General features: G+C 37.4%; 2 protein-coding genes across 2 annotated transcripts; both read right to left on the reverse strand.

Annotated features, from left to right (window-relative positions):
- Nucleotides 1-398: 398 nt before the first annotated feature.
- LOC131631658 (uncharacterized) lies at nt 399-1,043 on the reverse strand. Its single transcript, XM_058902429.1, has one exon. It carries the CDS (start codon nt 1,041-1,043, stop codon nt 399-401), a length of 645 nt encoding a protein of 214 aa, XP_058758412.1.
- Nucleotides 1,044-1,066: 23 nt separating this feature from the next.
- Nucleotides 1,067-1,534, reverse strand: LOC131631659 (uncharacterized). The gene has a single exon (XM_058902430.1). It carries the CDS (start codon nt 1,532-1,534, stop codon nt 1,067-1,069), a length of 468 nt encoding a protein of 155 aa, XP_058758413.1.
- Nucleotides 1,535-13,686: the final 12,152 nt, after the last annotated feature.

Below are 13,686 nucleotides of genomic sequence, written 5' to 3' on the forward strand. Positions count from 1 at the left end.
GCTAGTTTGAACAATATTTAATTTGAATAACGGCTAGTTTGAACAATATTTAATTTGAATAACGGCTATTTTGAATAACGGCTAATTTGAATAATATTTAATTTGAATAACAGCTAGTTTGAATAATATTTAATTTGAATAACGGCTAGTTTGAATAATATTTAATTTGAACAACGACTAGTTTGAATAATATTTAATTTGAATAACGGCTAGTTTGAATAATATTTAATTTGAATAACGGCTAGTTTGAGTAATATTTAATTTGAATAACGACTATTTTGAATAATATTTGAAATATAATAAATACTAGAATGTTGCATATTATTACAATAGTTGTTGATACAAAAAAAGTACTACATAATATTTAAATATAATAAATACTAGAACACTGCATATTATTACCATCCATATTTTTCGTTTAGGTTATTACAACGTTTTTCATGAAATTCACGCTGAGCATCATTCATCTTAGAAGTGTCTGACATTATGAATTGCATTGCTTCAAACTCCATCTTTTCCTTGATTAATTTGTTTTCTTCCTCCTTAAGTCGTGCTTCAGACTCCATCTTTTCCTTGACTAATTTGTTTTCTTCCTCCTTAAGTCGTGCTAGATTTTCCATTAAATCCATTCTTTTATTTATTGTATCAGAAATAACACTAGAAGGAGGTTCAGTTGCATTTGTATTTTCCTTTGCCTTACCTTTTCGTTCTGCCGCCTTTTGTCCCATTCGACGCTCCATTGGAGATGATGAGTTAAACTCATAACTTGAAGGTGTCTCTGAGTTTGGCGATGCCGTGTATGCACCACTAGTAGAATTCTCTATTCTCTTTAAAGAATTTTCGGTGCATGCTTCCATCCATTTAGGTTCATCTTTTAAAAGCCTCCATGCATATACAAGATTGAATGGTGCACCTTCATCTTGTTCAAAAAAAGCATGTGCATTGACTAAGATATCTTTCTCTGATGCCCCACTTTTTTTCCATGAACAGCTTGTTCGTAACACCCAACAAATTTTTAAACAAGGCCATTTATTCGATGTCATCGAGATTTTAATTGGCCTTGTAGCTATTCTCGTGAGTGCCCACGATATTGGTTATAATTATCGGTGATTCTTAACCAAAAGCTATTGAATTTTTTATCAACTCCCACAATTGGATCCTTTGAAACATTGAGCCATGATTGCATAAGAGGTGTATCTTCTTCCCTTGTGAATACCTCTCGAGGTTTTTTCTTAACTGGACGCCATTGTTCTTTATCAATTGTAAAATTTTCAATACCAACTTGAGTTGAAAATTGTGGAACTTGACGTTCGGACATAAACCCATTTGGTGTTTCGGGTTCGTGATGAGAAAAATTCATCCCATGAGTATTTCTATGTGGTCTAAAATACATATTTGGGTTGTTTGGTGGCGAAAAAAATACGGTAGAGTTTGTTGGTGGTGGGGGGAATTGAGAATTTTGAGGATTAGAATTTTGCTGATTTTGTATGAGATGGAACATAGACTGTTGAAAATTATATTGATTAGGGTCCATTTGACCTTAACAATAATAATTTGAACAAATAAGATGAAAAATTTGGTAAAATATATGATCAATTGAAGACTAATAGGATGATAAAATTGTGTGAGAGAAATAAATTTATGAGATACAATTTGAAAAATATTGGCTTCTATTTATAACCAAACAAAATTTAAAAAAAAAAAAGAAAAAAAAAAGAAGAGCCGTTGAGCAACGGTTACATTTTTAATATTATTTTAATGTAAAGTACCGTTGCATTGCACTTCACCTCATACATGCGTGGCGGACTGCATGCTTTAAAAAAATTTGACAACTGGCGGACGGAATTGAAAATTACGTGCGTTGGAGATGGTCTAAGGTGCTTGAGACTCTAACTGAGCTCAAAAAGGAAAATGCAGAAACCAGGAGACGGCTAGATGCAACCAACAGGGATTTCAAAACCCGGATGATGAATCAGGAAGAATCTACTAACGAAATCAAGAATCTTTTGCTAGCACTTATTCCGAAACAATCTTAAATTAAGTCTTTACCTCGATATTCTAAACATCTATCTGTTTTAAGTAGTTTCCTGTCTTATAAATTGCTATGAACCTTGCTTGTCTCTATCCTGTCACATCAATTCATTTTACATTTTCTTTGTCAAAGGGATGTTAATCAAAGGACTCAAAATTAAATAATCAAGAAAACATGTAGAATTTTTAGTTAAAATCTGATCATTAATCTCATAAATGTTCTGAACATAATCTGGACAATCCTTGAGGAGATTAAAAGATAAAATTCTCTCTAATTCTCAAAGCAAAATCTTATGTCTTTGAAGATTACAGGAAAAACATCTGAGAATCTCCAAGATGATGCACGCTTGCATAACTAAAATATTTACAAATCTTCTAAAGATTACCTAATTCAGGGGAGCCTTCAATCAAAAAGTAATTCATAGGAGTATATATCTCAGGGAGGGAAAAGTGAAAAAGATTAGATTAGATCTTTGATTGATAAATTGAACAGTAGAAATGTTTCTAAGTCTGATCCTACCCTCTTAAATGCATTTTGATAATAACAAAAAGGGGGAGAAAGAATAGTACATTTTGATGAAAATTAAAGTTGCTTGATTGAACATGAAAAATGAGATGAAGTTTACTTGCTCAACTATTATCCTCTCATAAAATTGTTCCATCAAAATACATGGTTTTTGTCATCATCAAAAAGGGGGAGATTGTTAGAACAAGATTGAGAATGTATGTTCAGAATCTGGTTTTGATGATAACGAACATATATTTTGTGAAGTAACAATTGTATTACTAATGGTTTCATTTAATGTGCAGATACTATGTTATAAATCTTATACAGAACTCATCATAAGAAGAGTACATCGACTACATCAGAAAGAACGTCTGAAGCTTTGAAGGTAATGAACAAAAATCAGGAACAAGAAGTCCTGTAGACTCGGAAGACCACACACTCAGAAGTTCTGAAGATACAAGCTGAAGAACTACAACGCAGTTGTTGCACCCCAAAATTTGCCCTATATTTTTTTCTATCTGGCTTTTGATTTAAAATACCATTTGCATATCTATTACTCAAACCATCCAGAAAATCATACATTTGCATCATGTGCATTCATAATCAAAGGATCTTGGCAGAGACTTATCTATTATCATATGAAGAATAAAAGGATGTTTGGCATTTGTTCAATTAAAGATCACTTGATTAGATGATTTTCAAACACTCGGGTTTATTTCCCTAGATATTTGGTGATTCTTAGAGATTGAGCTAAAGCCTTTGAAGAATATATAAAGAAGAGGAAAATGCAAAATCCATTTCTTAAAAGTACACGTTACTTTGGAAAAATCAACATAAAAGCCAAGTCAACCGTTTCCATTACAAATATCATCACATTTCCAAGACATATTCATCACAATTCAAAATTCAAATGACACTCACTATTCTACATTCAAGTTCCACCATTCAACATACACTATGATTTAAAACTACAAAGTTCTAGAGCTTGTCTCAAGGTTCCCTCATGTTTGGAAATGGATAGTTGGAAGAAATATTTAAGGATCCAAATTATACAAAGGTGGAAGGAGTGTTTTATTTGAATTCAAAATATCTCAAGACTATACAAGTTCCATACAAAAAGAAGGTCCAGAATATGCGCATTCAGTCGAGTACCATACATCATAAAAAGTGTACAAGGTTTAGATTACAAAGAAAATTTCAAATGAATCTGTTTAAATTAATGCCAAAATCATGCTTCAAATTCTGCCTAGACCATGCTCTTGTCTACTCCAAAGGAACTCATGCCCACGCGCTTTGTCTTAATGGCTGTAGGAACCTTCACACGACAGGCCCGGTTCTTCACTATATATCTATGCATATACGTCCTTCTGCAGTACAAAGTTAAAAAGAAAAAGATTGTCACATACAAGTATCATTCCATCATTCATAGCAATTTTATACCATTACACATACATACATACACCTCACGAACATATTCAAAACCAGCTGCATTTCTAACAGTTCAGCACCTCTAAAACCATTTGATAACAAAAAAACCTCAGTTTTATTTGATTACCAACAACTCATTCATAAACTGACTTTGCTAACCCACTCTTGATCCTCATAACAGTCCCAAACTCACTAGTATTCACTAACAGTTTCACTTTACTTTCTACCAATCCTAACCATAGCATTTTACTAACTGAACTACAGTAAACTAAACTCAACCATTCTAACCTCTAACTAGTTTCCCTTCAACCAACTTACAACCATCATAACAACCCTAACATAATAACTAACTACCTGAATTCTGTTACAAACTAACCTATCCTAACCACTCCTAACTGTCAAAACCCCTTTACAACTAACTTGTAACAGAAAAACCAATCCCTTAACTACCTCCAACTGATTCATAACAAACCTAACAGCATAACCAACTATCCTAACTGAATTTTCAACAGAATGATAAAGAGGAAGAGTTGAGCTAACCTTGAAGTTTCTTCATCTGGAACCTCTATAAAACCAGAACCACATTCTTCAATTCTTCCCTTCCATTCTCCTCCACCATTTTCACGTTTCATTCATTTTCACGTTTCATTCACACCATTTTCCTCTCTTCACTTTCACTCTCCCTTCACTTCCATAACCTCCGCAATTCACGCATCTTCTTCACAACCACTCTTCATATTCATTTCATGATCTTCATCACTCAACCCTCATATCTCTGCAAATTCTCTCTCTCTCCAACCTCTCTCTCCAACTACCCTCACTATACGCTCGGTTTTCAGAAGCCATTGGAGCTCCACAATCGGAGCTCCGATTAAGCTTGAGCTAGACCTTCAACTCACCTTCTCAAACCTCACGCTCAACAGCACAGTTCAATCGACGGCAATACGCAAAGCAAAGTTTCAGAATCGCGCAAAAAAAGAAAAGAAGAAAACTCAGAAAATTTAACAAAGAAGAAGAAGAAGGAGAATTACAAGGAGTGGAGGGATTCGCATTGTTACCTGATATCATAGCTTGCTCGTTGTCTGGGCGTTTATTTCGCACCTGCTTTCAATCAAAATCTCCTCGTATTGTCTTCACTTCGCGATTGGTATTCGCTCAGGTAAGCACGAAATTATCTTCGTCTCTATCTTTTGATGTTGTTGTGTTCTGCGGTGCGTTGTGAGTGATTCCCCTAAGGTCTCACGGCCTGTATCTTCATCTTCGTCATTTGATTTAGCTCTGAAAGTTTTTAGGGTTTGCTATTAAGCTAGATATAGGGGAATTGAAAAAAGATTTGATGAAGTGATGGTCGATTAGGAATAGAGGAAGATAAGAGGCTCCAGGGGATGATGCCGATTTCTTGGTTGGGATCATCGCCACCGTAGCTACCGCCTCTGGGCGATTTCCGGCCGCCGCTTGCTTTAGACGAGTGAGGAAATAGAGTTGGTACGAAGTTGAAGAGTCACAAGACTTAACCCTAATTTCCCTATTATTTTTCCATTTCTTTATTTTTTTTAATTGTTAAGTGTAATATGGATCAATAAAGTAACTTCTGGGCTCAAATCAATATGCACCCCCATTAAGCCTATTACACCCCTTATTTGGCAGTCTGAATGAATGACAATAACCTATTGGGCCTCTGATCCCGGGCCCTGCGCCCAGTTTCTATTCACACACCTATCTTCAATTCTCACCCCTGTTTACATTTTTTTATTTAGATTCTATTAGATTTTTTTTATCATTTCTTTTAGTAATAAAAATGACATTTTTTCCCTATTACCATTTTAGACATTAATACATATTTTGGCATATAAAAAATCTACATAAAAAATAGTAGTTTAGGCTAGTTCTTTTAATTCCTATTTTTGCTTGATTAGAACTCAATTCCTCTCCTTAAAATCAATATAAAAATAGTAGTATTTTTAATTCACCTTTATACTATATATTTTGACTTGTTGCTTCATGCTTATGGGTAACTTGGTACCATTGTATCCTTACTCGATTTTACTCATGTATCTTACTTATGACTTCTAATTGTGACTTTAATTTTCATGTCTCCTTTATTCCTAACTTTGGGTAGAAACCATGACAACATTAGGATTTAGAAGTTCCCTTCATAACATTAAGCTAGTTATTCATTTTAGGCTAGTTTTCTTCTTCTTTTTCTCTTTCAACATTAAAACATTAACAAATAGAGATGCGAATCACATTAAGAAAGTGATGGAGAAATGAGTGGGATTCATTCCCTAATTTGTTTCTCAATCACTTAGTGGCATAGAAATAAGTGGGATTTATTCCCTAATCTGTTTCTCGGTCACTACTTAATGGGAGAGAAATGAGTGGGATTCATTCCCTAATCTGTTTCTCGAACATTAATTAATGGGATAGAAATGAGTGGGATTCATTCCCTAATCTATTTCTTGAACATTACATAATGGGATAGAAGTGAGTGGGATTCATTCCCTAATCTTCTTCTCGATCATTATACATTTTTATGTGATTCGAATCGCAAAGTAAAATCCCTTAAAAAACACTCAACCAAAAACACTTAAAACACTTAATAAAGGCTCAGACCTAAACAAAGCAAGTAAGTGATGCGAAGCCTTGTATTGGGTTTTGTTCATCATGGAATTACATCTAAAAGACACAAACCAATTTTCTCTCTTCTCTCTCTTGCCTCCGAGGCATTCTTTCTCCTGCCTTCAGGGCGTTCTTTCTCCTAATCGGACACATTATTTCCGCTCCATTCCCAGCTTAAGACTCCAGAGGTCGAGCAGCGGAGTGCGAATGTAACTGTTCAACTAAAAAACACAAAAACAAACAAAAACTAAAGAGCCGAACTACGGCGCTCTGATTCCTGAAAAGGATACGTAGGCATTGGGTCGCGGGACCTAAGCGAGCACAACTATTTATAAACCTTTTTTCCCCGTGTTTCTTTTCTTTCATTTGTATGCATTCCTTTAGCATTAAGCTTTATATTTATAGTACACACCCTTTAGATGGCAACAAACATAGGTGGATACCATCGAGTGCGATGGGCGTGAGGGGTGCTAGCACCTTCCCCTTGCGTAACCCACTCCCGTACCTTGATCTCTGGTCAAAAGACCTTTTTCTTATCCTTTCTTTATTCCAGGTTTTCTGATATTCCTTTCCCTCTTTGGGATAAATATATTGGTGACGACTCTGTTCACATTTCGCGGGCGTGCGACAGCTGGCGACTCTGCTGGGGACGTGATAGACCTGTGCTGGTCCATTCTTAGCGAGTCGATCCTAGCCTTTGTTTGTTTCTTTTCTTTGGGTGTTTTTCTTTATTTGTTTATATGTTTACATCCTGTATATATATGTGTACATATCATGTTTATTTCTATTTGCATATCATATTTACTTTCCGCATGCATCTGGACTATATTATGGGTCCCCGTGGGGACCACATATTTTCTCTGTTTGCAGGTTGGGTGGGATGTTCTATGAGGTAAAAGGCCCAATACCCAGGCTATGAGTGCACTCTAGGTACCCTAGGATAGAGTGGGAGCATAGTTTGTCTCGAGGTGTACGTCTCGGGATGGATTATGTGACTACGAGCAGAGTAGTGGTTTCAAACGGAGGTATTATCGTCACCCGCATCCGCGCTGTGATGGTACTTACCTTCGGGCGGACCGTATACTGCGTTTCATGACCTTACCCTGGCCTAGACTACACCCGTGAGTGGGGAGAGAATCATATTCTTTACAGGTGCATGTTCTGTTGGTGACTATTGGTTCTCCTGGTACTCAAAAGGACGTCGAACCTTTGATCCTGGAACATTTGACTTATACAGAAGGTCTACATCAGTTATATATCAGAATCAACGTCGAACCTCTGAATCTGGAGGGTTCGACCATCCTTGACTTATGCACAAGCTATTTATCCAGAAAGCAACGTCGAACCTCTGGATCTGGAGGATTCGACCATATCTTATTGATCATGAGAAGCTGTTATCCAAGAGGCCTTGATCCTTGATCCTGATTCCTGCTACATTTGCATCATCATTAACATTTTTGCATTCATGCATATGCATCCATGGTTACCAAGACTCTTATACTCTTCCTCTCCATCAGATCAGTCAAGACGATTCCTCCACACCGATATCTGACAAGAGCTCACAGAAGAAGAATCATGGAGAACTATGAACAAGATCAAGCTGCTATTAGAGAAGAGATGGATCAAATGAAAGGCAAGGTTGATGCTATTTTGGAAGCCCTCCAAGCTTTGAGAAATGAAAGGATTCCTGTTGTACAAGAGATTCCTGTTCCTGCTAATCAAACTGCTGCTAGTCAACCTGATGTCATTCCACCTTCTACTAATCCACTTGAGTTCCAACCAAGGACTAATGCTACTCTTGGAATGCCATTTAGCTTCATGACTGTTGATACTCTTGGAGCTTCAAACCAAGGGGGACCTATGCCTGTAACTTCTGGAGTGCCAACTATGACTGGGCCTACTTGCCCATTTCCTACTCCACCTCCTCATACAGAGATTCCTTACCCTGCTTTCTGTGGTCCTCGGTTTGCTAATCCAGAAATGCATCCAATTCCAACCGTTGAAAGAGCTCAACCCGTTGAGAGATCTGCTGAGAAGTACCAAATCCTTGAGGAAAGGATTCGAGCTATTGAAGGTTTTAGTGCCTATGGAATGGACGCCGAAGAGATGTGCCTAGTTCATAATCTGGTTGTTCCGCCCAAGTTCAAGACTCCCGACTTTCAGAAGTACAAGGGTTTAAGCTGTCCAAAAAGCCATATCATCATGTATTGTCGTAAGATGGCTTCTCACATCCACAATGACTCATTGCTCATCCATTTCTTTCAAGATAGCTTGTCTGGGGCATCTTTGAACTGGTATATGAACCTGGAGCGTAATAGGATCCGATCTTGGAAGGATTTGTCTGATGCCTTTCTCAAGCAATATCAATACAACATTGACATGGCACCGACTAGGTTGCAACTACAGAATCAAGTGCAAAGAACCAACGAGACATTCAAAGAATATGCCCAAAGGTGGAGAGAAATGGCTGCTCAGGTTAATCCACCACTTTCTGAATCCTAACTAGTTGATATGTTCATGAATACTCTTCAGGGGCACTATTATGAAAGGATGGTGGGTAGTGTTTCTTCTGGCTTCTCCGATCTAGTCAGGATTGGTGAAATAATTGAGAATGGCTTGAAAATTAGGAAGATCCAGAATCCCTCCAATGCTGCTGCTGCTAATCAATATGGGTACAAGAAGCCTCAGGGTAATTTCGTCAAGAAGAAAGAAGGCGAGACTAGTATTGTTTCTGCTCAAGATCAAGCTCCTTGCTATCAAGTAACCGCCACCGCTCCTCAAGCTTATGTGGCACCTGTTGGTCAACAACCTTGGGTCCCTTATCAACAATATGTTCAACAACAACACCAACAAGGTTATCAACAAAGACAAGGTCAACAGAGGCAGAATAGGCCAAAAAGGGTGTATGATCGTGTACTAATGTCTTATAGCCAACTTCTCGCTACCTTGCTCGACCTCAAACTGGTTCAATTAGCGGAAGCTAGGCCTCCTCCTGATCCCCTCCCTCCAAATTACAAGATTAATGCCAAGTGTGAATTCCACTCAGGAGGATCTGGTCACACTACTGAAGAGTGCAGAGTTCTAAAAGACAAAGTTCAGGATCTGCTTGACGCAAAAGAGATTGTGTTTGCACCTGTGGCACCTAATGTGATCAACAATCCCATGCCACCTCACAATGGAGCTTCCACCAGCGGACCATGAAGACTTTATGTTTGTCAGAGAACATTTCATTTGCATTAGAATAAGGCCAAGCTTGCCATTGTATAGATTTCTTTAGTATTTTCAATTGTATTACTTTTGTTGTTATCAAGTACTTCTCATTGTAAGAAATTCATTCTGTTTGAATAAATAAAAATAATGTAATATACATGTTTTTCTCAAATCATTTCATCTTGTCATTATGTTCATTGATACTTCACTCATTTGTCTTAAGCAAACAAAAAAAGGAGAATGATGAAAAATAAAAAAAAAATACATGAACTACTAGCTGTATGCTTTTGGAACAAAGGTCCTGCTGACGATGTACAGGCATTGTTTCAATTCCTAAACACCGGAGCTATAAGGGAGTGAAACCTTCGTCAACCCCTTTGAGCCTAAGGAGTAGTAGTTTCTTTTCATAAAATACAAAACCCTCAATTTTAACCAGGGGCAGGGTAGTCTTCAGCTAGTGCGACTGAGCGCTCAACTTGCAGGTATTCCATCCGAGGATCCACCATATTCCATCTCTTACAACAAAAGAAGAAGAGCACTATCCACAATGGATGTCTCTCATTCACTAAGAAGAAGGCAGTCACAACCTTTTCTTCAAGTCATTCACAAAAGTCATACAACTTGTTCCCGAACGAGACAAAAAGAATGAAAAGAAAGTTATGAACCATGATAAAAAGAAAGGGAAAGAAACAAAAGCCCGCTAAGTCAAAAAAAAAGAAAGAGAAGAAAGGAAGAGCTTTGAAGCAAATGACCTAGGCAAAAATTAGGGCATATCCCGCTGGACAACGAAAACCAAATTCAAAAGAAACTTTTTGTCCAAGCAAAAGTTAGGGAAAGTAAAAAACAAAGCAAAAGAAAAATCCTCCAAGGGACAAGTTGTTGTGACCATCAACAAAAGAATCAAAGGGTGGCTGCCACCTCCGCCAAAGCCATAAAGGATCCTCATCCATCACAATCCTTCCTGAAAAGTGAATACTCGTGTCGAACTAGCTGAACGTAGGACTGGAGAACATCACAAAGAAGGGGTGGGTTAAGTAGAACTTGAGCCTTTATCCTTTGTTTCTCAAACCGTGAACCCAGCCACGTTACAACCCTCAAAAGTCCTAATTGAAGCATGGTTCGTTCCGAAAGCATACAAACTATAAAATCATGTCAAACTGACTCCTAATGTTGCCGTGTCATTTGTGTTCGTATCAGTACAACATTTTGACAAATAAAACTTTTCTTTGAGATTAACATGTGCATTGCATTCTCATTCTCCTTTTCAAAACAGAATTGTCTCTAACTTGAAAGTAAGTACTTGATACCAAGGAAAGTTCAACATTGAAATTCCATCGAGTAATCTTACAAAGGCAAAGGTTGGTCATCCACCGAGAAAATATCTCAAACATCCATTTGGTGGAAGAGTTCCTTTCAATATGGGGCATCCATTCCATGATCGACACTGGGGCAGTCCATTGCAAATCTCCATGATTCAAGCATTATCAAAGTTCTATCTCAAGAGATCATACAAGTTGGGGCAAGCTAGTAACAATTCATCTCTTCATCTTCAATCAAGTGTCAGATATCGAGACAAGTGTCGAGGAGTCAAGCCAAACACCTCACCTTCACAAGGGCTATCCTTCAAGCAACAACCTTCCTGCAAGGATTCCTCCATCCACTCCTTGTATCTTGGAGACAATCATTCCATCCAGAGTCATACATGCATCATGCATATCATTGCATTCTCATTATCATTTTTTCCACATGATCCAATCATCAATAAAGTAGGGGCATCCACCTTATCTTGAATCAAGCAGAGTTTTAGAACTCCACCTAATCTATCCCTCACACAAAGCAGAAACCCTGACCATCAATCAGTACACTGCATGAAGAAATCATTACATTGCATCTCCAGAAGTGCATTAAATAAATCAAACATTTGCATGTGATGCATAAGCCAAGTTACTCATCAGATGAGGTCCCTACAAAGCATTCAATTGATATTCCACTGGATCACTCAGAGTTACCATTGTGATGTCATCTCCCAAAGTCAATCATATTCATCTTCCTTCAACCCAGAGTTGACGGTTATCATTTGTCCTTTCCCACTCAACCCAGAGTTGACGGTTATTGCTTGTCTTTTCCCACTCAACCCAGAGTTGACGGTTATCTTTTATTCAACCCAGAGTTGACCTTTTTCCCACTCAACCCAGAGTTGACGGTTATCTTTTATTCAACCCAGAGTTGATCTCTTTCCCACTCAATCTAGAGTTGACGGTTATCCTTTTTTAATCCAGAGTTGATCTTTTACTTCTCAACCCAGAGTTGACAATCATCTTTCATTCAATCCAGAATTGATTCCTTTTCCCACTCAACCCAGAGTTGACGGTTATCCTTTCTTATTTCCCTCTCAACCCAGAGTTGACGGTTTTTCCCTTTCCCACTCAACCCAGAGTTGACGGTTATCATTTGTCTTTCCCACTCAACCTAGAGTTGACGGTCACTTTTTTCTTCCCACTCAACCCAGAATTGACGGTTATCTTTTGTCTTTTCCCAGTCAACCCAGAGTTGACGGTCACCTTTTTTCTTCCCACTCAACCCAGAGTTGACGGTTATTTCTAATTGTTCATCTTTCCACCTTCAACCCATAGTCATTATCCAATTACTTTCTCTCAACCCAGAGTTGATCTTCTTTCTTTCCTTCTCAACCCAGAGTTGACCCACTTTTCTTTTTCAACCCAGAGTTGACGTTTATTTCATTCCTAACCCAGAGTTAATTTGTTCAACCTAGAGTTGATGCGATTTTCCTCAGTGGATTTGACACCATTCTTCACCTATCACATCAGGCAAATTTTCAGGTTCACATGGTATTTAATCTTCTTCTACCTCGAATGCTCGAAAAGGCTAGCACCAATCTCACTTTCAGGTTTAAGATGATTAAATAGGGGCAGCTGTTGCACCCCAAAATTTGCCCTATATTTTTTTCTATCTGGCTTTTGATTTAAAATACCATTTGCATATCTATTACTCAAACCATCCAGAAAATCATACATTTGCATCATGTGCATTCATAATCAAAGGATCTTGGCAGAGACTTATCTATTATCATATCAAGAATAAAAGGATGTTTGGCATTTGTTCAATTAAAGATCACTTGATTAGATGATTTTCAAACACTCGGGTTTATTTCCCTAGATATTTGGTGATTCTTAGAGATTGAGCTAAAGCCTTTGAAGAATATATAAAGAAGAGGAAAATGCAAAATCCATTTCTTAAAAGTACACGTTACTTTGGAAAAATCAACATAAAAGCCAAGTCAACCGTTTCCATTACAAATATCATCACATTTCCAAGACATATTCATCACAATTCAAAATTCAAATGACACTCACTATTCTACATTCAAGTTCCACCATTCAACATACACTATGATTTAAAACTACAAAGTTCTAGAGCTTGTCTCAAGGTTCCCTCATGTTTGGAAATGGATAGTTGGAAGAAATATTTAAGGATCCAAATTATACAAAGGTGGAAGGAGTGTTTTATTTGAATTCAAAATATCTCAAGACTATACAAGTTCCATACAAAAAGAAGGTCCAGAATATGTGCATTCAGTCGAGTACCATACATCATAAAAAGTGTACAAGGTTTAGATTACAAAGAAAATTTCAAATGAATCTGTTTAAATTAATGCCAAAATCATGCTTCAAATTCTGCCTAGACTGTGCTCTTGTCTACTCCAAAGGAACTCATGCCCACGCGCTTTGTCTTAATGGCTGTAGGAACCTTCCCACGACAGGCCCGGTTCTTCACTATATATCTATGCATATACGTCCTTCTGCAGTACAAAGTTAAAAAGAAAAAGATTGTCACATACAAGTATCATTCCATCATTCATAGCAATTTTA

The sequence above is a fragment of the Vicia villosa genome, unplaced genomic scaffold (genome assembly GCF_029867415.1).
Source record: "Vicia villosa cultivar HV-30 ecotype Madison, WI unplaced genomic scaffold, Vvil1.0 ctg.000854F_1_1, whole genome shotgun sequence".
Taxonomy (NCBI): Eukaryota; Viridiplantae; Streptophyta; class Magnoliopsida; order Fabales; family Fabaceae; genus Vicia; species Vicia villosa.